Genomic DNA, 26,087 nt, shown 5'->3' with positions numbered 1-26,087 from the left:
TGCGATAGTGACGGTGTTGAGGTTTAGGGGTGTGTTAAGTGAGTTAGGGTTAGGGTGCAGGTTGGGTAAGTGTGCGGTAGTGTCAGACGTTAGGGTTAGGGTTTAGGTTAAGGTTAGTGGATATGTTGTTGTGTGTAATGTGTAGTTGACGTTTTTTGTGTCGGTGTTGTGGTGTTCGGTATTTTGGGTTGTTGGTGTGGTGTGTTTTCGGTTGTTTGGGGTCGGTAACTTGTGTGTCGGCGATTTGTACGTTCAGTCTATGAAAGTAGACCCATATATATATATATATATATATATATATATATATATCTATATATATATATATATATATATATATATATATATATATATATATATATATGTATGTGTGTGTGTGTGTGTGTGTGTGTGTGTGTATGGTTTCACTTCATAATCTTGAAATGCTGAAATCTTGAATTTCAGCATTCTGGGACCATGAAGCTGAAAATGCAGAATGCTGAAAGTGCATAAGAATTTGAATATCTCAAATCCACACTTATGCATTTCTGGTAAGTTATGTGAAGTGTTTGGATGGTATGGTGTTTGGAATTGAAGGTGAGTGAGTGTATGTGTGTGTTTTTGCACATTGTATGTATGGGTAAGGGTAGGGAGGTGTAAGTATGAGTGTGAGTGTTGGATTTGTTGGTGCTTGTGTATGTGTGATGTGTATTTGTGTGTGAGTGAGTGTAGAATGCCGTGGTGTGAGGTTTTTTTCCATTATGTGCGATCTCGGAGTTGGTATATATAAGTAGGGGGATGTGGGGGGCACAGCCCCAAACTTGGGGGGGGTGCAGGGGGGCTTGCCCCCCTGCTTATATGTAGTGTAGGGTTGTGTGGTTTGTGTGCTGTGGGTGGAATGGTGTGTGTGTTATGTGGTGTATAGTGTATGTATGTTCATGATTGTGGGTTTCGGGACTGTGAATGGTTTGGCTTCATAGTTTTGAAATGCTGGAATTCGGGATTTCAGCATTTTGAGATTATGAGGTGAAACCATATATATATATATATATATATATATATATATATGGTTTCACTTCATAAACACGAATTGCTGAAATATCGAATTTCAGCAATTCATGTCCATGAAGCCGAAACCTCTAAATAAAGAAAGTGCATAATCGCGAATAGGACTATGTCGAATTCGCGCTTATGCATTTTCATTATCATATGGAAGTGTTCGGCTGGGATGGTGTCTGCAGTTTAAGGTGAGTGAGTGTGCGTGAGTGGTTTTAGTAACTTGTACAAGTGGGTCAGGGTAAGGAGGAGGGGGTATGAGTGTGTGTTGGCTGTGTGTGAAATATTTATTTTTTTTCACTGTTTGTGCGATCTTGGAGTTAGTATATATAAGTAGGGGGTGCATGGGGGCTTGCCCCCTACATATGTGTAGTGTAGGTGTGTGTCTGTGTGGTGTTGTATTGTATTTCAGTGTTTTGTGGTGTGGGTGTTATGGTTTGTGTGTTGTGTGCTGTATGATGTGTGTTTGATTTTGTGATTTCGTGGTTGTGAGGTGTCGGTCTTTTATTGGTTTTGGCTTTATACTGTCGAAATGCTGAAATTCGATATTTCAGCATTTCAGCAATATGAAGTGAAACCAATATATATATATATATATATATATATATATATATATATATATATAAGAATACAATGACCATCTTGAGTGTAGAAATCCTTGGCACTGGCTATCCAAGCCTGGTGGTTTACTAGTGGTTGCCTCCAGAAATTACAAGGAAGTAGAGAGGGATATGCCAAAAAATGAAGCTCCAGCTGCTACGTGATGATTAATGGTGACTGGATATTGCATGTTAAAAAGTGCCACACACTGCATATAATCTAAGTATACAAGACAAAAATAAAACATCAGCCATGTTAAGAATTCCTTGATCATTTATTTCCCATTATGATGAGCAGTTTCATCATAAAATAGACTTCAAAGACTAAGATTGATCGAATGGAAATGCTATTCATATTATCACATAGCTCATTAAAACGTGCAATGTGTAAATATCACAAGAATGAGTTACAGCATGTTTTAGTACAATCTAGAACAGAAGCTGCTGTTAAAAAAGAAATAATTGGTATAACATATAAAATATTGCATGATAAGAATCAATCAGAGGAGGTTAGAAAGGATTTGGAAGAGAGCTTGGATAAGCAAATCACAAAGAAACAATGGGAGGATATATGAATATCTCCCAGCTATACAACAATATCTAGAAGATTTAGGATTTTTACTTGGAAATGTTTACATAGATATCTTTATCCTCCAAGTAGGCGCCAGAGAAATTTTTATTAAGTAGACAGCAGAGGTGTGACGGGGAAGAAAGACTAAATTTAAAAGTTATTTTCTGGGAATGCAGTGAGTTGGTGGACTTTAAGGACTCCATGTGGGGTATCAAAGATGCTTGGTGGGTGCATTGGTGTGACAAGGGAGATGATTTTTCAGAGCTATAATACAGAATCAGAATCACCTAGACATGGTAAGGCCTTGTTGTGTCTAATTATTGGTGGCTACCAAAAAAAGCAATTACTAGAAAATGGAAATCAAAATCTAAACCAACTACACTAGAAGTAGTGAATATAGTAACAGAGATAAAACAACTGGAACTGAGATTGTTAGAAAAGGGTACATAAAAAATGGGAATTGTGGGAACGATGCATATGGGGGAGGAATGATGTTTAAAAGAAGGCAGGACTTAAATGAGCTATGTAATGTTTGCCTGAAAATGATTGGGTAGATTATAAGTGATGTATAATGTTTGCAACTAGGAGTGTGTCAGTATGGTTTATGATGTAAAATGCTTGCAACTAGGATTGTGTCAGTGTGGTTTGTTTGCATTATATGTGGTTTGTTTTCATTATATAAATCTATGACTGCCTATGTCATAAGTGATGGTTTAATAAAGATGTTTCTTGTTTGAAAAAAAGGGCAGAAATTTAATATTTTATGCAATGTTGTTTAGGTTATATGATATATAGCAATATATATGAAGTATAATGTTTGTAAATGTTTGTTTGCTTTTATATAAATGTAAATTTGCTTATGTTAAAAGTGATAATTCAGCAAAGGTGTTTTAAAGAAAGAATGCATTACAGCATGGATTGGGGTTATTTAAAGAATGCATTACAGCATGGATTTGGGTTATTTATTTATTTATTGACATTGATTACGGAGAAAGTCTGACTGGGTAGAAGCCCATTTTCAGTGGAGGCCCAGGGTAAAAAGCTCCAGCCTCCAAGTTATTACAAAACATTTTAAGAAAAATAATTTATAGCCTTCAAAAATAAAACAAAAATATTTGCCGTTTAAATAATTATAACAAATTAGACATAATATAAAAACATGGGTTAAAAATCAGTGCAAGTTATATGATAATCATTTAATGTGTGTCTTTCAGCTTTTCCCGGTTAGGGGTCGCCACAGCAGAACTCCTGTCTCCTAATGATTGCCAGTTGATTTTACGTACCAAGTTGCCTGCCCTGACGCACATCCTTCAATGAAGGTACGCCCATTCACGCATGTCTCCACGCAGAAGACGCTCTGGCTGAGAATCAAACTGTACAGCGTCTTACTGTGAGTATTTAGGCAAATTTTAGACAGTTTGTAGAGAAATTAATGATAGGATAATCTAGTACAAACAAGAACTGCAATGTGAGGTGAGGGAAAAACAGTTTTATGGTATATTTAGAGAGATAGTCATGGAAGAGAATTTGATAGAAATAAGGAAGTAAGTGAAGAAGGGAGAGTAAGGAGGTATAAGGAATGAAAAGGTACCTGTTCACATTTAGGGATATAGTTTATCCTGGTTTTGAGCAATAACAAAGCCAGATTTTAGCTAGGAAATCTTTGAAAGTGGTTTTGAAAGACAGGAGGGATGGTATTGACCTGATGGACACAGGTAAGAAGTTCCAGGCCTTAGCAACCTTGTATGAGTGCAGAGAATGCCCTGCAGATTTGCTAGGTTTGTAGACAGGAGTTTTTGGTCACTGGATCACAATGACCAACTGGGACTGGGAACATAGTTGGGTAGAATGGTGTTTAGTGCTGGACAGGCAGATGGCTGATGGATGATGTTATAGGTAGAAGGAAGTTGTGTATACGTTAGTTGATGAGGCAGTGCTAACCAATTAAGGCTTTTTTAGTGCTATACGGAGGTGGATTCTTAAAGGGGTTGTGTTTTTCTTTCGGCTTTTCCCTGTTAGGGGTCACCACAGCAGAACTCCAGTCCACTAATAATTGGCAGTCAATTTTTACGTTGCCAAAGTGCCAGCCCGACACCCAACCTTCAACGAAGCCATGCCCATTCACACATGTCTTTTGAACGCCACTCGGCCTCGGGGAGGACATGCAGACTCCACACAGAAGGTGCTCCAGCTGAGAATCGAACGGGAGAACCTGCTGCTGTGAGGTGACAATACTACCGCTGCACCACCGTGGCTTACTGGATTCTTAAAGGGGTATTTGCTGCAAATTTATCAAGTTTGTTATAGCATTGCTCAAGTTTTAATTTTTGTGAAGTCTGGAGCTTAGTAAAGATGGGATTGCCATAAAGACGAGTGGGGAGTAGATAAGTGGTGGCCAGTGTAGTTTTAGTTGCATTGGTGAGAAAGTTTTTTGCTCTGTAAAGCATCCCTAGTTTTTGACATCTTTCTCTTATGCAATTGTGTATACGAAGGTCAAATGTAATTTTATCATCCACTATCACCCCTAATAATTTGATATGAGAAGTGACTATGTACTCTTGCAGGGATTATGTCCTCTTCCTGCTGTTCTACCATCTTACAATTTGCTTATATAAAATGGCAGGGCAATGAGGGACACAGGAGGGCTAACCTCCCCCTTGCAAAAATACTCTTTGTGTATGTTGGCATTTTTCTGGTGTGTCAATAAGTGTATGTTTTGCATGTGTGAGGCTGTGTGTGTGTGTGTGTGTGTGTGTGTGTGTGTGTGTGTGTGTGTGTGTGTGTGTGAGAGTGTGCGTGTGTGTGACTGTGTGTGGGGGATATATGTGGGTGTGTGCATGTGCAATGATTTTGAGGGTTCTTTGAAGTATGGAATGAGTTATGAATGTGATCATTACTTTTCATTGCCTTTTAGTTTCAGATATCTAACTCTGACTCATGCACACACATGTACACAAATACATACACACCTACACCTATCTATGTTGACACACACACACACACACACACACACACACACACACACACACACACACACACACACACACACACACACACACGCACATATACACACAGACTTTTCTATGTAGACACACATGCACAGAAACTCATACTTGGAACCATAGCACTGGTCATACAGACTATCCAATTTCTCTTTAACAAATCAAAGACAGGTTATAAGAATAATCTCATACTACCAAGAAGAGGATCAAATCAGCTATCTCATCATGTTGAACAGAATATTGTTTGGCTAAAGACAGGTCTTTTGTAGCTATTTTACAGGCTCTTGTCACAGTAAATATTCTTATGTTTTTGCTACCTTCATGTTATGATGATTATTTTCTGCAAAGAGTATTATTATTTAATAAACTAAAAGGCTTAACAAAAGCATTTAATTGGAGGTAACCTGCAATGCCCTGGAAACAATTACAAACCAGAAGATATAAAACAGCAAACGCGTATTTAAGCAAGAAGTTTGGTGTTCTTTGTTCTCCTCTTTACCCAACAATAATCAGGCCAATACTGCAGTCACAAACACTATTTTGTTCACCTTTGTGGAGCAGCAGAATGACCACAGCATGGCTGTTATCTAAGCCTTGTCATTCTTTGTGAATGCTTGAAAAGTTCCAAGGGTCAGTTGTGCAATGAAGAAAGGAAATTCCAAAAATGGTACTTCCTCAGCAACCCCTTCCCCTTACAGACTGATGGTTCTATCCATTTCTGTTCTTCATTGGGAACTGCAAGTGGAATATCCAATCCAGGGCATGTACTCCCAGCATTCCAGCAGGTGACAGTGAGTAGGATCCACTGTATTATTACTCTGCTCTACTTCATCAGCTGGCCCCTGATTATCATCTGAGTTGTTATTTATATCTGGGACATATGGAGTATATTTAGGACTCAGTCATTGTTTGCCATGGAACCAGCAAATGTTTGAACATGTGCACTCACTACAAAATGGTAGGCCATTTAGAAGAAACAAAGCATCACAAAAAAAGAGCTGTAAGATTGGAAAAGGTAGCATATTCCTCAGTACAGTGTTTACAGTGAAAAATATTAGCTAAGAAAGTTAATGGTAAGCATACATTTTAACAGAATAAATGGAAATATTGTGCTTACTCAGAAAATGTAAATGACAATTATTTGTCTTTCCTTACTAAGTGACTTTTTTGAATTGCAGCTGATACATTCTTTTATGTGAATGGTTAATGACAAATTTGCCATATCATCCAATGGAATTAACTGGTTTCAGAAGCAATAATATAGTTCACGGGCAGTTCTACTAAATTGTATTTGTGATGGGATAATAAGGTTCTTTCCTAGGATCTCTTCTGCTCATATATGTTGATATCAGGAAAGTGCAAGGTTGTCTGGTGTTTCATGGCATCCTACATGTGCACAAAACCAAAATTCTGCTGGCAGGTGGAAGTTAGGAGCCAAACAGAACAATATGACAATGTGTGAAATTTCTTTGGATACCACATTTGTCCGTTACATACTGTAGCCTTCCAAAAGCATATTTAAGATAAGTTAAATAGATGTACACTGTTTTCAGTCACATAAAACCTACCTTGGTCAGTTATCATTATATTATCATTGTGTCGGTCACCAATTCCAAGCACATAAGTGGCAACGCAGTACCCAGCACAGGACGTGACAAACTTCTCCATGGCCTGATAATACTGAAAAAGAAAAAGGTACACAAAAAAGTCACTGAAGCAGGTGTTTCACTACACTCAAAGGTGCAACCCTTCTTAGAGCACAAAATCTGTGAAGCAGAGTATAGACTAGGCATTAGCTAGGGTATATTTATAAAAGCAATGTCTAGCATGTAACTGTACAATAGTGAATGAACTGCTGAGATCCCAGAATCCAGAGAATGACTGACTGAAAAATCTGTTCTTACATACAAAAAGTCTGAGACTGCCATGTCTCAGAACATTCCTTTGCTCCAAGGTATGGCAATCTCAGACTTGATATGTGCAAATTTGGGGGAGGGGGATAAGGGGTCTTTGTGCAAAAAAAACAAGTTTGAAGGAAAAAAATCAATGCTTGATATTTCTTTTCTGTATGTGCAGTCTTTTTTTTGTAAGTCCCAATACTTCAATAAGAAGCCTTGTAAAACACATGGCTAGTAAAGTCTTAACATTCAGCACAAATTACTTGTTAGTATAGCATACACTGAAACGCTTTATAACTAGAAATGTTTTTTATAGCTGAACTGTTTTGAATCATAAGCTACTTTTATATTTTAACAGCTGAATTGGCAGGATGACTAAGATAGTGGGCCAGATTCACGAAACCTCTGTGTAAGACTTAATATGTCTTACTCGGAGGCTGCAGTTGAACAGTTCGACGTCAGCATGCCATGCATATTCATGAGGGCATGCTGAATCATACCCAAGTCTAACACAGTCGTGTAGGAAAGTAGGGGGCGTGTCCGATTGCCGAGTACAGCAAAGGGACACGCCCCCAGAAGAGTCAGAGTCCTGAAAGTAAACACCCACGAGCGAGTCCGCTGAAATGTCAAGGAACACAACACCACACATCCCCACAGACTAAACCCTACTGAAAATATGTAAAATGTAAAAATAGCAGTTTCCTTTTTTTTTTATAACTTCCAAAATGTTTGCCCGCATTTGCGCTCGTTTGCTCGGGTATGCCCTTCGCTCAACCACAGTTAGCAGATATGACATTGAAAAGCATATAAGATCTACATATGCAAATTAAGCAAAGTAGCAATAGCGTAGCGGTACAGACGTCGCCCAAAGAATAGGTAGTCATGGTTCGAGCCCCACAACATCCCCCTCCATTTTTCTTTAAATAAGTATGAAACAATTCCGCGATATATATATAAATTTAATTTAAGTAAAATGTAATGAAATGGCCCATGTATTTCTGAACAAAACCTATGTTATGTATATATAAAAAGGATCATAATTGCCCGTAGCTGAGCCGCACTTTAACAAGCTTAATATGAGTGCCCGTAGCTGAGCAGCACTTTAACAAGCTTAATATGAGTGCCCGTAGCTGAGCAGCACTTTAACAAGCTTAATATGACTGCCCGTAGCTGAGCAGCACTTTAACAAGCTCAATATGAGTGCCCGTAGCTGGGCAGGGCTTTACCAGCTTAATATGAGTGCTTATGGCTAAATAACGCGTTACCCAGCGTAAGCCATTTGCGCGGAGCTGCGCAGTGCACCAACCAGCTTACAGTCGGGCAACGTTGGGCAAGCTGTAGCAAAGTCGCCTTTACACAGACACACCTATTAGCCTGTCTAGACAGTAGTAAAATAAAAAAGCAATGGCAAGGATCGAACCCAGGATACAGTGCACCATAGTCAAAGTACTGAACCACTAAGCCATGGCAGTTGTACTGAGAAATACAGTATTACCATACATATAGGAATGAATGAAAATATAACCATGACAAAGCAGGTTTGCTGTAAGCAGAGAAATATCCAAAATGGCCAATCACAGATAAGTGTGGGAAAACTGGCATATGTAAGCCCAATAGGCGGGAATACACACTATAACTGATTGTGGTACCCATTTACAGTCAGGATGGCAGGTGCAGGAGAGGGAAATCGCTTTAGAGCACAAAGGTGGGGTGTTGAGGAGTCAAAATATATGGTTTGGCTCCTAGTCCATGATCATGAAGTGCAACTCGTGCAGGGCCAGGTTCAATGGGGAGCGAATAAGGCAGAGGCGTGAACCGGTTGGCACATGATCTCACCACAGGCATTCTGAGGACTGGTGAACAGGTCCATCACCATCATGCGGACCTGAAGCGATGAAAGGAGGACCAACTGAGCCGATGGATCAAGGAGGCCCGCCAAATGCCCAATGCCCCACTACTGAGTAAGTATCCATGTAATTAAGTATGTAAGAAATGCTATCCTAGCCTATAGTATGGATAGGTATGTTACAATATTCCTTCATTTATATTACAGCTGCAGGTGTTCGTTCCGCGAATCAGCAAGCCTATGCTGATAGGCTGGTGAGGTTGCGCCACCAGGCAGGTTAGTAATTATTCTGCTGTTATTGTTACAGAATATAACTGGGACAGCTTGTAAAAGTGTTCAGTGTTGTAACCCAGTAATAAAGGTGAAATAAGAATAGAAGAAAGATTCTGGTAGTATTGTAAGATTAGATAAGTGATGCAGCCTGGAAAAGAGTATTGCAATCCAGTAATAAAGATTAAACAAGTCTCAAATAGAGTTTCCACATGTATTGTAATATCACATAACTGCTTCAGCCTGAAAATGAGTGATGTAATCAGTCAACAAATGACAGACAACTGTCGAATACATCCTTGTAAATTCTGCCATATGAAATAAGTGAGTCAACTGGAAAGGATTGTTGTAACCCAGTAATAAATGTTAATAAAGCCTAGAATTAAGTACTATCCTGAAATGTAAATATAAAATAAGTGATAGAGTGTGAGAAAGAGAGTTTGAAGCTACCAAGAAATCTGTAATAAGTCTGGAATAAAGGTATACTGCATTTACTACATAATGAAATGAATGAGACAGCCAGAACCAAAGAGTGAAATGTCTTTAACAAAGTACAGAACCTGGACTGTGTCCGTCCCACAATTTGGATATGTTGCTGTACCCTTGCATTACGGAGATAGTATGGTTGTATGAAATACTGAACATCCACTGTTATCTAGACCCATATAAATCAAATGTAGCAGGATGCTTTACCTGAACACAGCCAGATATGAACATATATGAATAAAAATGGAATGTATATTAATGTAGCAGTAACATCCCCATCACCAACATTCCTAAGGTTACATACAGGAAACTGTACTAATACATGTAGGGGATATATATCTGCATCTACTAGGAATGTACAGTATATGTATAGGTAGTTTACGTTGTTAATGTAATATTTCTCCACCCTACCCTATTTTCGCAAATTATGTCATTCCACACCAAACCGGGTATGTGTATTCACAATTAATTCCCATGGACATTTGTCCTGTTGGTTTATACATATCTGCATGTACGTTGATGCATGTGCCCTGTTCACATATCCAAACCTGATGGCCTGTTGCCACCAATCAACCCTGCATGCTGTTGGAATGTCCACTGTTGTTCTAAATATGCATGTGTTATGCTTGCTGCTCAATGTTCGGAATTCATGTGTGTTTGGTTAATGGGAATACTGATGCATGCTGTTACAACTAATTTTGAATGGTGTTGTTTGTTACTAACCCAAAATACCATAAAATACTGCTAAACATAGGACAACAGGGAAGGCGGGTTCCAGCGGATCCACCTCTCCCACCTCAGCTGGCGAGTGCACCTGGCACCAGTGCCCAGGCCGGGACCTCCTCCTCCGGTGGCCCTGTGCCACCTTCGGGTGGAAGCTCTGCAGGGGATGGGGCTCGTCTCCCCTCTGTAAGCATGGCCGGAGGAGAGCCTCCACTCACCCTCCATAGGGTCCGGTCTGTGGTGCGTAGTGAGATCAGGCATTCTGTGACTGATCCCCTACGCCAGCTTGAGGCGAGAGTGGCGCAACTCAAGGGTGTGCCTGCCAGTCCTATCCAGCCCCCAGCACAGCCCCAGCCTGGGCTGTGAAGGCGCAGTGGTAACTGCCCATGGGTGGGGATCTCAGTTCCACTGTTGCCATCTGTGGGCTCATGAGCTTGCGATATCCAAACATCCGTCCTCGTCAGTTGTGTGTACCCCCCACATGTGTCATACTCCGCCCCTGTATGCGTCTTGTTTGTCTTGTCTGTTAACCTCCCCAACCTACCTCCCCAAATATACCTACTTCCTGTACCTCACATTCCACTCTCACCAGAAAAAAAATAAAAAAGAGCACTCTGTTCCCACAAAAAAATTACGCCCCATACATAGCTGCCCATTTCGCATACATGTCTGCTGGACATGTAAACTGATAATTCCAACTGGCTGTATAACATATTTTGTTGTCCTTACCCCTCTCTCAGGGGTGGAAGGTGTCAAATCTCACTCTAAATTTCTAACATATGCACAGCTGTTGCTGGTAAAGAATTGGGCAGCTATGGGCCTTCCCTACATCCTTCCTGCACATCCCGAGCTTGTTTTCCTACTGTCCTACCCTCTTTGTGCCCCCTTTTTCACCACTTTCCTATTTCCCCATTTTCTTTTCTTTAAAAGAAAATAGCGCGGGTGTTAGCGGGAGTAAGCACTTTTAAGCAGTAGTCAGTGGATGTGCGCTTGTGTGCGCTTAGCTAAGCGTAGATAAGCATAGCTAAGCGTCACGCAAACTCGCGCAAACCCACTTACAACTGCTTAAAAGTGCCTTAGTCACTTTGTATGACAAGGCCTTTAGTCTGCTCATCAGCAAAATAAAATACCCCTGTCAGTCTCGAACCCAGGACCTTGGAAACACTAGACTGCATGAATTATCACTCAGCCACAGCAGATATACAAGAACTTGGTGCTGAAAGAAATATATCATGAAATACAAGGAGTGAATGTAAAGGGAAAATAGGAAGGCCATTACACAAAGCTTGTTCTGTGTATCTTTACTGACAATTCTTGTGGAATTGCATTACATTAGTGTGATAAGAGAAACAGCCATGCTAGTAGGTAATAATGTTACAGTAGCACCTTACAAACCCCACACAGTATCAGAGCAGGATAAACACCACCATATTTGAATAGGTAAGAGGCCAGACCTCCCAACTGTGACTGATTTACAGGGATGTCCCTGATTTGCAAACAAATGTTACCTGTGCCCCACTGACTCCCTGTGAAATGTACTCACAGTAGGCAGAAAGGTGGGGAATCCCACGTAATGGGAACTGTTAATAAGTTACAGTAGACACTACTTGCATGTCAGAAATGGTGTAGTAATACATATGCTCAAAATACCCCACAGTCACAACTACAGAATATATGAAATATATCACGGGTGTATCCTACTGATATGTACCTTTCCCTGAGGCTGGTCAAATATATACCTGAGAGTATCTGAGGCCTTGAAGTGTCAGAAACACACAGGCATATCAGCCTGTCTGCTGTTAAACACTCTGTGAATAGCTGTAGAATTACTTCCACAAGCATGCCCTTATGTAGGAGTACAACACAGAAATATCAAAGGATGTAGCCATCTAACATACTAATGACAGTATAGCAGTTCACAAGCACTGCATGTGCCTGATATTCATAATTGTTAGTACAATATACTTAGTTGTCCTCATCCCTCTCTCAGGGGTGGAAGGTTTCAAATGTCACAGCAAATGTCAAACGTATCTACAGCTATTGCAGTTAAAGAAATGTGCAGCTATGGACCTTCCCTACACCCAGCCTGCACATCCCTAGCTGGTGTCCCCACTGACGTCCTGCTTCCCCCTTACAACTGTTTAAAAGTGCCTTATTCACTCTGTATGACAAGGCACCAGTACTGCTCAGCAGCAAAATAAAATACCTTTGCAAGTGACAAACCCCAGACCTTGGGCTCACCAGACTGCATGAAGTACCACCAAGCCACAGCAAACATATAAGAACTTAGTGCTGAAGAAATATATCATGCATTACAAGGAGTGAATGTAAATGGAAAATAGGAAAGCCATAGCAACACATTCCAGTAAAGGCAAATATCAGGCATTCAAGGAGTGAATGTAAAGGGAAAATAGAAAAGCCATAGCAACACATTGCAAGAACCACTGTTGTATGCCAGTTAATCCACAAATCCCACAGGAAAGTACATACTTCCATGTAAACAGTGTTAGCATTAGCAGGTGTGAGTTAACATACACACTGAGAAAAGTGCACTGGAAGAAGCAACAGTCAGGTTTCAGTACAGCATGCATTTCAGTGGCTACAACACAGCCTTAGATATGAGAAATATACCAACCTTCTGATTGACACAACAGTGTCCACAGCAAACCAGCATGGTCCCCACCTTGGAAAACTGAAAGGCCTATGCCTACCTAACCTATCATTTTATAGCAGTGTCCTGAAATCACAGTGATAACTGCAATTACCACACAGCAGGCTGCATGCAATTACTAAATGCTGGCCACCAATTGGTGCAGAGGCCATCACATGCACATGTGCAGATACATACAAAAGCAGCCTGTACTGCCAGTCCACACATGCAATAATATCATTGCAGCAACTGGAGGGAGAGAGAGAGAGAGAGAGAGAGATAGATAGATAGATAGATAGATAGATAGATAGATAGATAGATAGAGACCAAAAAAAAAAAAAGCCAGCAAGCAAGCCAGCAAGCAAGCCAGCAAGAAGGCCAGCAAGCAAGCCAGCAAGCAGGCCAGCAAGCAAGCCAGCAAGCAATCCAGCCAGCAAGCCAAAAGAAAAAAGCTGTCAGAGACAAAGGTAATGTAAACTACATAATCTAATAATCTACATACTGTGAACCCTCCATATGTGTTAGCAGTCTGTATCTATATGTATATGAAGATGTGCATGGGGCAAAGGACATACTGCAACTGTTAGTGAAGGCTGGACATACATATGTAGTTGAAGGTTGCTATGTGCACATATCAATACAGGTTGTAGTGTGTGACATTGAAAACAGCATGCAGTGCAGGTATATGTCATGTGGTGGTGAACTTCTGTGGGACTGAGCCAGTGAGGCCTGCTACAGCTATACGGCCTGAGGACAGCATAATGTATTCTGCACAACACTGTGCAATATCATTACAGAATGGTATGTCTCACAACTGTTTCAGAAGTGATATTCCCACCATGAAATGTGGGCAGTCTATGTGCCTACATGTGCATGTATATGTACAGCAATGGATGTTTAGAAGTGTGTGTGTGTGTGTTTGTATATATATATATATATATATATATAAAATCTATATATATCTATCTATATATATATATATATATATATATATATATATATATATATATACACATCTACACATCTATATATATATATATATATATATATATACATAGATAGAGAGGTATGTATAGATAGATAGAGATATAGAGATAGATAGATAGATAGATAGATAGATAGATAGATAGACAGAATATGTATATACATATAGATATGATAGATACATACATATATATACAGATAGATATGAATGCCTATAGATATGTATATATATATATATATATATATAGTTATATACAGCGGTGTGTGTGTGTGTGTGTGTGTGTGTGTATATATATATATATATATATATATATATATATATATATATATATATATATATATATATAAAGAAAGCATGAGAGAGGGGGACATGGGGGCAGATGTACTGCAACAGGTGCCTGTGACCAAGACATGGTGAACACCAGTGTTGATACTGCAGTACCATACCCCATTCCAAAACATGTTACCCACTAACTACCACATAGGTGGTTGCCTGCCTACCACTGGAGGTGTCAGAAGGGAACATGGGACACAGGTGTAAAATAGCCTCCCCTTTGATATCCACAGTGGCACACTAGTCTTGTAATCCCTGTACATGGTACATGTCATCACAAAAGGTGTGTCACCTAGGGAAATGTAAGTCAGTGTGCCCCTCTACACCTCACAATGTCCTATGCAGTATGTACCTCCCATGAGAACTACAGCAAGTGGAAAGGCCACAGACATACCTAACAAAGACTGGTAATGCCCTCAAACACATTCCCTATGCAGACTGACTCACAAAGCCACAGCTAGAGTGCCTTGCATACTTCCTACACAGAGGTTACCACTGCTGGACATACAGAGTTATGTCACACCCATACCAGTCGGCCAACCACCATGGCAACACCTCACAATCCGTCCAGCCTACATGACCTAGGGCCCTAATCTTTGTCACCGCACTAAACAGCACATGCTGGAGGTACAGGTTTCTATACACAAATATGCTATACCCTGGACTAAACCACCCAGCATTAACAAACAAGGCTCCTTATTAGTAGATGTCATACATACCCCTGATGAATGTTATGGAGATAGGTAATATGCCCTGTGAGTCACCTCTGTGTAACCGTTTCACAGGAGCAAGTAAAATCACATTACATGTGTCCCAAAGGGCAGGGTAGCATATGGCTAGGCTGCCCTAGGCCCAGGGCCAATAGCATAGCACCTACCTATGACACAATGCACACACACATGTACTCAGTGCAATACCAGCTATGTGAGGTTGAATGAGTGTGACACTGACTGTGTGCAAGGTCTGTAAAGGTGTGATAGCTTAGCGTGAGTTTGTGTCTGTCATGGTAGTTTGTGTCTTAGGTGTGGGGCCAGAGAAAGATGTGTCAGTTATCGGGATGCAAACATAGTAGATTGGCATATGGTGTGCTGTAGTTCCCTGTGTACGACTGTGGTGTCCCATCGTAGGCAGAAGCAATACATGTATGCTCAGTAAGTGGTACTGCTGTTGAATCCAGCTCACATATGAACTGTTGTACTACCTGAAGTTGTAGGCCTAAACACTACAGTGTGGTGTATGTTCACATTCCCTGGTAACACTGTCTGGTGTGTTTCCTGTAGTCTGCACAGATTACATACCTCATGCATAGGTATCTGTAAGTAGGGGCACACAGTACTATAAGGTACACAGTTAATGCTCATCTGTGTCGTCATACATTTGTGTGTTGTATGTATGTGTAATATGTGTGTAATGATGCCTGTACCATGGCCGCAATCAGATGTGTGTTACAGGGTATGTGTGTGTACCTGGCAGTATGTATACTCTGTGACAGCAGTATGCTGGCTATATTAACAACTGTGCACATATGTCAGGTAGGGGTATGGCATCAAAGACTAGGGTGGATTACCATTTAAACTGTAAATGTGCATTGCATTCATTGCATGGGATGACAATATTCTTCATCCATTAGCTTGATACATACCCCCAGTGTGAGGTCATGCATTGTATCCCAAACAGTGTGCCTAGTGCTGGTGTATACTAGCTTGTTGTATGGAGTGTGGCAGGCACTGTCAGACAGTTGTGGGCTGAGCACTGATATGTGGTATCGAACATGTGTATCCCCTGATAGACAGACAGATGCTATATATGGCAGTTAAGTGATATCAGTACATTAGAATATTAAGTGTGCCACATGACTTGCTCACATATTTTTCTTTTCCTTCCAGGGTGATGGTGCATCAGCGTAACCCACCTTATACAGCAGCAGAGGATCAGGAGATCCACCAGAGCCTGGTGCAGAATTTCTCTGTGCTATTTTCCAGGACCAGCCAGAACCAGCATGAGAGGGCTGCACTGTGGCAAGATCTTGTCCGTCGGGTAAATGACATAGACATGCATAACCGGAAATATGAGCAGGTACGCCATCACTGCAGTGATTTAATTGGACATGTCCAGCAGCGTGCATCTGAAATCCACAGACAACAGCTTGCCACAGGTGGTGGGGTACCTATCCACCCCCCCCTCACCAGTGTGGAGGAGCACCTCCTAAGTGTTGTGGCTCCAGGCCAACAACAACAACATCCACAAACATGTGTCATCATGGAGGCTAGAGCCACTCAGCATGTTGAAATGGAGTGTGCAGGTAACATGCCATATCTCTAGTTGACTGTTCTCTGTACTGGTAGTTTATGCGTGTGTGAGATATGTACTGTGTGTGTAGATGTTAACCTGCCTATTCTTCTGCAAGATTGATATTCTGAGCATAATCTGTACACCTGTGAAAGCCACCTGTTGTACTACTGTACTTTATCATACTCACAGTATCAAGGGCACAGTTGTGGCCACTGGCAATCACTGTCATATTTTTGCAGGTCCCTCTGGAGTGACAGCAAGACAGCCAATCCATGCTGGTGAGTGTGTAATAACAATACTATTGCTAATGACATGTGCATGTCATATGGAGGTGTAGTGTGTGCACATGTAACACCTACGCATAATACATGCTGTGCATGTTTGCTGTGAGACTATGCATATCCCATTATTCTCAGTAGCTGCCTCATTCACATGCAATACACAGAGCATGACACACATGTGTGGCAACACAGTACTGGACATTGTATAGGCATACCTGATACACATGTACACAACACACACATGTTTGGCATAGACAATACACCTTAGTCTGCTACACATGTCCAATTATGACACCTGCTGTATGGCCACCCTTCAGTATCCCACTTATCCTCTACGCAGCACACATAATATACCTGAGGGGTAGAGGCCTACCATGTCTTTGTGCAACAGTCTTGAACAAATAATACATTCATGTTAGGCAATGCTCACTATTGGCCACCTTACACACCCATGTAACAAGTGGCTGTGTAATTGTGGATGTAGTCATGTTACTGCACTTCAGGTACAGCATGCTAGCTGCCTGTCTGGCACACATTATTATTGTTGACTGACCAGAAGAAGCATGTTGATCATGGCCCACGTTACTACACCACATCCAGTTCCACTGACCACAAAAGTACACATAGCAGTTATTGCATAGCACTGTCATGTGTTGTGTGTGTGTGTGCAAGCATATGCACCCACAGCTTGTAACACTTGCACAACATTGTTATGTCCTTGTACACACTGTGTCCCAGGGTGGAGACAATCACTGAACAACTACACATGACCATCAAGTACACGTGTACTGTTATTAACAAGTGCTGTCTACACTTGCACTGCATGTTTCTGTGCAACACATAATCTGCATGCTGACACGTGTGCAGTGATGTTTTTCCTTGTGATACTGTCACCCACCCTCAAACAGTATTGTGTATGTGTTGGATTGTAGGTGTGTCTATGTTTGTATCTGCTGTACTGAGGAGTGTGCCTGTGTGCCTGTGTGCTTGTGTGCATGTGTGCATGTGCGCCTGTGTGCCTGTGTGCTTGAGTGCATGTGTGGATGTGCGCCTGTGTGCATGTGCGCCTGTGCACCTATGTGCTCATGTGCCTGTGTGCCTGTGTGCCTGTGCGCCTGTGTGCCTGTGTGCATGTGCGCCTGTGTGCATGCGAGCATGTGCGCATGTGTGCATGTGTGCATGTGCGTATGTACGCATGTGCACCTGTGTGCATGTGTGCATGTGCGCCTGTGTGCATGTGTGCTAACATCATGTACACATTTGTAAACTGTGTTTCCTATCTTCCTCTCACAGGTTCTGATGTTGCTCTGGTGGAGTGCAGCAGGGAACCTGAAGACACTGCTGGGGATAGTGATAATGATGATACATGTGTAATGGCACAGGGAGATGTGACAGGGTCTGTCGTTGGTCAGCCAATCGACACTACACAGCAGTCAACCCCATCAATGCGCACAGTCATCCTGCCGATACATTCATTGTCACCAATGTCCTTAGCTGAGGGACAATATACAGTGGGCATTGACCAGGGAAGTGTGGTATCATTGGCACATGCATCCCCTCACAGCAGCCATGGCCAGATTCCTGACATGGTACCACACAGGCAGATGTCCAGGGGTTCTCGTGGGAGCATCCGTGTTCGTACTGCCCCTGTCAGACGTGCCCACAGAGGACTTTCAACCTTAGTTATGTTCCAGGCTGTAATGCAGGCACAGGCATGTATAGAACGGTACAGCAGACAGGGTCTGAGGGAGCTTAGAGCACATCGCACCACTATGAATAACACTATGCATGATGTTGTGGCTGCTATCCGTAATATCAGCAAGGTCATTGATAGATGTTGGGGGGACACATTAGATCTCTTCCACAACTACATGTCCAGGAGCCAGGACAGTGTAGGATGGTTGAGGCGTCGACGTGGACGTATGCCAGCAACATCATCAAGTGGCAGTCGTCACAGATGACAACAAACCCGCAGCCACTCCCATAGTGCCAGCACCAGCCCCAGCAATGCTGGGTCTGTGCTGTCATTACACCCTCTTAGAAGACCATGTGCACGTGGCTCTGGAAAGTCCCAGCAGGGACATGTGTCCAGTCAACAACCCACTGCTTCTGTTGACAGTACCCAGTCTGACTTAGTACCTGATACTGTCCGTAGCACCCCTGCCAGGCACAGGCACAGTGTCCATAGACAGAGACAGTGATCTGTATAACCTGGCAGGTACAGTCTGTGGCTGTCCACAAACACCCGTATATGGCAGCCACATGGTGGAACTGTGTGCAAGCATACACACACACATAATGCTAACACCTAGGGCTAAGACATACATACACACATCGCATCAACATTGTCCCATGTTGTACTGTTGTCCCTCACTAACACACACACACACACACACACACATACATGTCGATTGGATGTGTTAATGGCAGACTCTGGCAAACCAAGTACACACCCTGTGCATATGATGAAACTGTGCCACCTCCTGCCATCTGTAACATTGATGCAGGAACAGGATAGCATGGTGCTGATGCACAGGGTGACTACATAGCACTGTAGTAATAATATCATGTTGTTAACAGGACAGTGTAATGATATCATTGTGGGTATATTCCAGCATGCATGATGCATTAACTATGATTGTCATTGTAGTTTTGTATACACCAGTGTTAATTCCCAAAGTGTACTGACTGCACATGTACCACATGGTTGTTGTGTGTACCTGTGCCTGCATGTGTTGGGGTGTGGACAGTACATGTGTGATGTTTGCTGCACAGAGTTGCAGGTGTACATTTGTGAACATGGTTAGCATGGAACATGACATGGTTTGACAGTATGCTGTGGGTGATATGGTTTCCATATGTCAATGGTCTGCATTCTGGTACTATACACAGCCTACATAGCCTGACATTCCATGGTCATTACATGGTGTCTCCTCAACTGATACACAGATGTAGAAACCTGGTGTCAGTGATATCCCTGCAGTACTATGCTATACCAGTATCCATTCTTACTGAACCCCACACATCCCTGGGAACAATACTTTTTGGCATATAGCAGTCTCACGTACATGTCAACACACTACGGATATGTCCATCCATGACAGCAAATGCATACAGTGGCCTACAATGCATTCTACACATGACACACCTAACCACCACAAGGGTATCATACAGACAGATACCTGTTGTCCAAGCCATGCTGTATTGCTGTAATGCAACTGTAGCATTGTCATCGGCATGTAGTTAACATAGTATTCCAACAGTACCATGTAGGTGGTAGCACCCATCATGTAGAACGGGTAATGGTGTGTACATGTGGACAAGTGTTATCTTGTCTATCCTGTGATATTCACATTTCCAAAGGTATTCTGCAGTCCCTCAGTGTATCACCTAAGCAAAACGGTGTCTGTATGCATATCAGCAACAGTTGCCATACACCTACACTGGGTGTCCATCACTCACAGACTTTGCTGTGTTTTAACATGTCTGACATATACTCCAGACATGAACCCTCACCCACATTAATCTATCAAAGCTTTCATGGGTGTGTGTCACATAGATGGCCTAGGACACAGGTCACTGCAGTAGCCTGCATTGTCACCAACATACATGTATGGCCTAAGGTCTGGTAAGCTGTGGCACATGTTGGCAGGGGTAACAACTGTAATCATATGAGGCAGGCTTCACACATAGGAAGTATTAAAGGTCACAGGTACATATCTGTATGTGGCACACACACATACCTGATGTGTGCATTGAAATTACTGTTATAATAATATGTCATACAATAATAAAAGCAAAACACACAATACATTGACAAACTGTGTGACAAACACACACATGTCATTTGAAGGATGCAAACCCCTACCTAACTATGTTATGATACTTGAGAGAGACACATTAGCACAGCGCACTATTCACATTACTGGATGATTTCTCTTCTCCTGCTGTATTTATAGGGTGCTGACATCATTAGTCTTTCCAAAGAGGAATGTACATCTTTTGCTATCCCTCAGTATGGGGGATAACAATATCTGTGCATTAACAGATGACTAGTTCAGGGTCACATATGCACACTGGCACTGCCAGGTTATGTTCTATACCATGCTTCATGACCACAGGACTTGTAACACACAACACAAGTAGGGGGTGTATCCATATACATCACAGATACACACACATCTGGGTTGGTACCACTGCACTAAGCATGACAGGCCATACATATACAACTACCATTGTGCAAAACTGACTTTTGGTTTGGTGTGTAGTTCAGACCACCACCCATACCCAGGACACGTACCCGGCTTTCCTGGGAACAGTGTAGGATATGAAGGTCTTCATGCACACCATTATAGTGGTTGACTTCAGGTACACAAATATTGACTGGGGATACTACTCAGGCCCTCAACAACATCACCCTACAGTCACTACAATTTGTGGATCCATGTGCTATGGCACAACCAGTCACCACACCCACAAGGGGGAATACATATTGGACCTGATCATCACCAACATGGGGACTCTATGTTCCACACCAGAGGTAGAACCCTCATTGTTAAGATCAGACCATAAACTACTTTCCCTGGACATCCATATCCTGTCCCCACCCCCAGCCAAGAAAATCACTGTAAAGAATTTCTCAAAAGCAGACTTTGCACTTGTGAAGACTGGGGTGGAATACTTCAAAGGCCCCGTGCTGGAGGATAATACAGCCCAATCTGCAGAATCCTTTACAAACGCATTGTATGAGCACCTGCAGGTATGCATTGATCATGCTATCCCAAATAAAACCATGACTCCTCCAAAACAGGAGACCTGTCTGGTTGACCTCGGCCATATATAAGCTGTACAACAGAAGGAGGAAGCTACTACATAACAGAGCAATATCCCACAGAGGGAGGACATCTCTGAACAGTATTGGCAAGACACTTCAATCCCTCATATAATCATCACTTGCACGTTTTGACAGTGAAATTGACCAGACACTACAGATAATCACAAGGCCTTCTTTAGTTATGTCAGGAATATGTGTGGAAACAACACAGATATGCTCTGAATTGTTGCATAACATCCCAACATATGCCAAACCTACGGACATAGCCTACACCCTGGCAGACAGAGTCTGCACAAATGCCCCCCCCCTTACCCCCCAAGGGTACAGATGCCCATCTGAAATGAATGTAACCTCCCTGACATCACAGATGCACAGGTGAAAGGTTCCCTCTCCACAGCAAATAACACAGCATATGTATGGGACCGGACGGTGTCCCAGGCTGTGTCCTACATGAGCTCTGAGTAGAACTGAACACTCACATTAAGTCACTGTTCCAACTTAGCCTTACTACAGGATATGTACCCTGAGAATAGTATACAGATACAGTGCTCCCACTCCACAAAGGTGGTGCCACAATGGACCACAGGAAGTATCACCCCATAGGCCTGACTAGTGTGGTAGAAAAAGCTATGGAGTGTATTATCATGGAAGTCATAATCAAAAACATTGTGAGCCTCCAGACAGTGGATCATACACAATTTGGCTTTGTTAAGGGCAGATCTTGCCTCTTACACATAGTTCATATCTTTGAAATGGTTACTGAAGCCATGGATGAGGGCAAGATAGTTCACACAGTCTACCTGTACTTTGCAGAAGCCTGCAACACAATACCCCACTCAGGCATCATACATATGCTTACCAGCTTAAATATCAACCCCTATATCACTAGATGTGTTGCTATCTGCCTCAGGGATGGAACCCACATGGTCAGAATTGCAGGTGCCATGTCCAATTCCAGACCAGTTACAACAGGTGTCTCACTGGGCTCAGTTGTGGGACCTGTCCTGTTCGGAATGTACTTATCTGAGGTTCAGATTAACATGGGGGGATTATGTCTAACAAATGTCACAGATGACTGCTAACCGGGGGCCATAGGCAACAATGCAGCTGACACATGCTTCCTCCATAAGGGTCTCACAGAGATGAATGCTTGTTGCCAGAGCCATGGCCTCGTGCCAAATGCTAAGACATGCATAGTCATCCCCTTTGGGGAAAACAAGGTGCACACAAATCACCACATAAGTGGTAATCCATTAAGTACAAAAGATGTATTTACAGATATGGGGACCAACATAAATCGTAACCTCTCCTTTGCTAATCACATTGACAGAGTCATTGCAAAGACCTTTATATAGCCCTCCTTATCACATGGAGGTTTGCATGTAGATTATGGGAAGTCATTGTGGCCCTCTACTAGTCACTCATCAGGCCCATGTTTGACTACAATGGCCCTTTTGGGGTGTACCTTACCCAACACCTGCAGCAACTACAGTGTCCACAACAGTACCTCCCCAAGAGGATCATGGGCTACACACAGATGTCCTATGCAGCTCAACTAACGGATCTCCAGCTCTACTCAGTCACTTAATGCCTACTCAGAGGTAATCTATGCCTGACGTACACAGCCATGTCAAACCCAGAAGTAATGGACATGCTCCATCTCATAACATCCAAGACCCTTAGAGCTACACACTCCAGGGACTTAAACCTCAGCACAAAACTAAATAGGACATGCTGCAGGGACAGATTCATTACCCAGAGTCTCCCCTCACTCTGGAATTGAATCCCAATTAAAGTAAGACATAGCCCCTCGCCAACCCTCTTCCAGCAAAATCCAGCCACATGGATGGGAAATTGCATATTCACCCCTGGGATCTCCACTGTGTCCCTGCTTGACAGAGGTACAGCAAACTTGCCTTAAAGGGTGCCTTCTGTGACCCATTTTACAGAGGCACAGTAGGCTACTCTACTGGGGAGGCGGATGCCAAATACACTCTGCCTAGGCTTATGAATTCCCTAGGGCAGATAGCCTAGCATTGACCTCTGCACCTATGTTTATGTTGGGGATGCACAATATTTGTTGCTGATACTGTTTGCAGGTTTTTATTGCCGTAGCTTTCCCAGTTTCTATGAACAACTTGTGTATCTGCGTAACATGTTTGATCATTTTTATTTATTTATTTTTTTTGTTTTATTTTACATTTGTTGACCGGGCTAGTCTAGCTGGATATATTTCCATTTTCAGTAGAGGCCCGGGGAGAAAAGCTCCACATAGAACATAACAATGAGACATACTATTAATAAACACAAAGAAGACAACATTAGTAATAAAACAAATACAAATTGATAATAATAAACTTGGTGATAAAATTCACACAAAGTAAGGCACACAGGGTTCATGACAGGGTTCCAGTATATTAATATATGTGTCTGTTGTCATTTAACTGTGTGCACAGGGCAGATTGCTGTATCGTGGGAGGTTCTTGGCTTAACACATACAACTGCCTGATATGTGTGGCTGAATGCTATACTCAGACATGGCCTAAGTGTGTGAGCATGCCCAGTTCAGGCTTTCCATGGTTTGTTGCCTGATATATGTCTCATTTATCCAAGTGTGTGAGCATGCCCAGTGTAACCTTTCCATATGTTGTGATCAGAAGTCCACTACATTTGTGGCTGTGTGCAAACATGACCAATATTGACATTTATACTGTGTGTGTTGGAAGTCATGTTGTGTTCTTACTGCCAGACTCCTTTGTGTCATAACTCAACAGGGATTGTGCTGTGCCTGCAGGCTTTCTATGGGATAGTTTGCAAAGACTTGTCAACATTCTTTCATACTGGCTAAACATTGCAATACTGTCATGGTGTACTGGTTCAGTACTTTCACTATGGTGCACAGTATCATGAGTTTGATTCCCATCACTGCTTAAAATGTTCATACAGACCAGACTGGTTAAGGGCCAGTTGGGCAACTATGAGCATGTTGCATTTTGTTCAGCTATGGCCTACTTAAACCAGGCTTGTCCAACATTGCTGTGTATTCACCAACTTGGGTGGACATTGTCAAACATTACTCCACATTGACCACAGTTGTACTAGTTGGTGCGTGTGATTCTGTTCATAGGTTCATACTAGGCTATCTGCCCTAGGGCATTTATAATCCTAGCCAGAGTGTGTTTGGCTTTTGACACACATTTTAAGTGGAGTTTGCCATGATATTTTTTAAGGTTAGTATACTGTGCCTCTGTCTAACAGTGACATAGAAGCGATACCCAGGGTAAACCTACAATCTCCCATCCACTCATCCAGATTCCTCTTGAAGAGAGTCAATGAGGGACTCTGGCTAACCTGGAGTGGGAGTTTACTCAAGAGTGGAGGGAGCCTCTGGATTATGAATCTGTCACTCCAGCATGTCCTATTTATTTCAGTCCTGAGGTTCAGGTCTCTTGAGCACGTAGCTTGATGGAATTCTGATTTTCCAAGGTGCAGCATGTCCATTGATTCCAGGTTGGACATGTCTTTATACATCAGGCACAGATCACCTCTGGGCAGGCGGTATGCCACTGAGTGGAGTTGCAGTTTCTTTAACCGGGCAGCAAATGGCATGTGTTTGAGCCCTTTGATCCTCCTGGTGAGGTACTTTTGTGGTCTTTCCAGCTGTTGCAGGTGTCTGATAAGGTACATCCCAAAAGGGGCATTGTACTCAATTATGGGCCTGATGAGGGATGAGTAAAGAGGCACGATGACCTCCCCTGATCTAGATGTGAATACCTTCATGATTAGGTGGGCTATATGAAATGTTTTTCTAAACACTTTGGCCACGTGGTTGTCAAATGAGAGATTGCTATCAACTTGGGTCCCCAGGTCCCTTATCACTTCTTCCATACTTAATGGGTTACCACCTATGTGGTAATTTGTGGGCACTTAGTTTTTGCCAAAGGGGATGACTATACACTTTTTTGCATTTAGCTTGAGGACATGGCTCTCGCACCAGTTGTCTGTTTCTATGAGGCCCTTTTGTAGGATGCTTGTGTCAGCTGGAGGGTCGATTATGGCGCCCAGTTTGCAGTCATCTGCAAACTTGTTCAGCCACAGTCCTTTGGTGTTGGCCTGTACCTCCGAGAAATATATACCAAACAAGGGAGGTCCCAGGACTGAGCCTTGTGGGATGTCACTTGTAGCTGGTTTGGGGTCTGACATGGCTCCAGCATTTCTGTCCATGTGGGTTCTGTCCTTGAGCCAGTTTGCAACCCATCTAGTGACATAGGGGTTTATATTGAAG

The 26,087-nt window shown here is 42.3% G+C and overlaps 1 protein-coding gene across 2 annotated transcripts in view; it reads right to left on the bottom strand.

Annotated features, from left to right (window-relative positions):
- LOC122807739 (phosphatidylinositol 4,5-bisphosphate 3-kinase catalytic subunit gamma isoform-like) overlaps positions 1–26,087 on the bottom strand; it is a 782,658-nt gene that overhangs the window by 40,282 nt on the left and 716,289 nt on the right. For both annotated transcript variants that reach the window (XM_044078723.1, XM_044078724.1), the window contains exon 9: positions 6,773–6,884. In XM_044078723.1, the coding sequence (XP_043934658.1) occupies positions 6,773–6,884 (112 nt within the window). The remainder of the gene's footprint in view (positions 1–6,772; positions 6,885–26,087) is intronic.

This window comes from Protopterus annectens, chromosome 7.part1 (genome assembly GCF_019279795.1).
Source record: "Protopterus annectens isolate FY-2018-M chromosome 7.part1, PAN1.0, whole genome shotgun sequence".
Classification (NCBI taxonomy): domain Eukaryota; kingdom Metazoa; phylum Chordata; order Ceratodontiformes; family Protopteridae; genus Protopterus; species Protopterus annectens.
The sequence above is the reverse complement of the archived record's forward strand: the minus strand, read 5'-3'. Positions and strand labels throughout refer to the sequence as shown.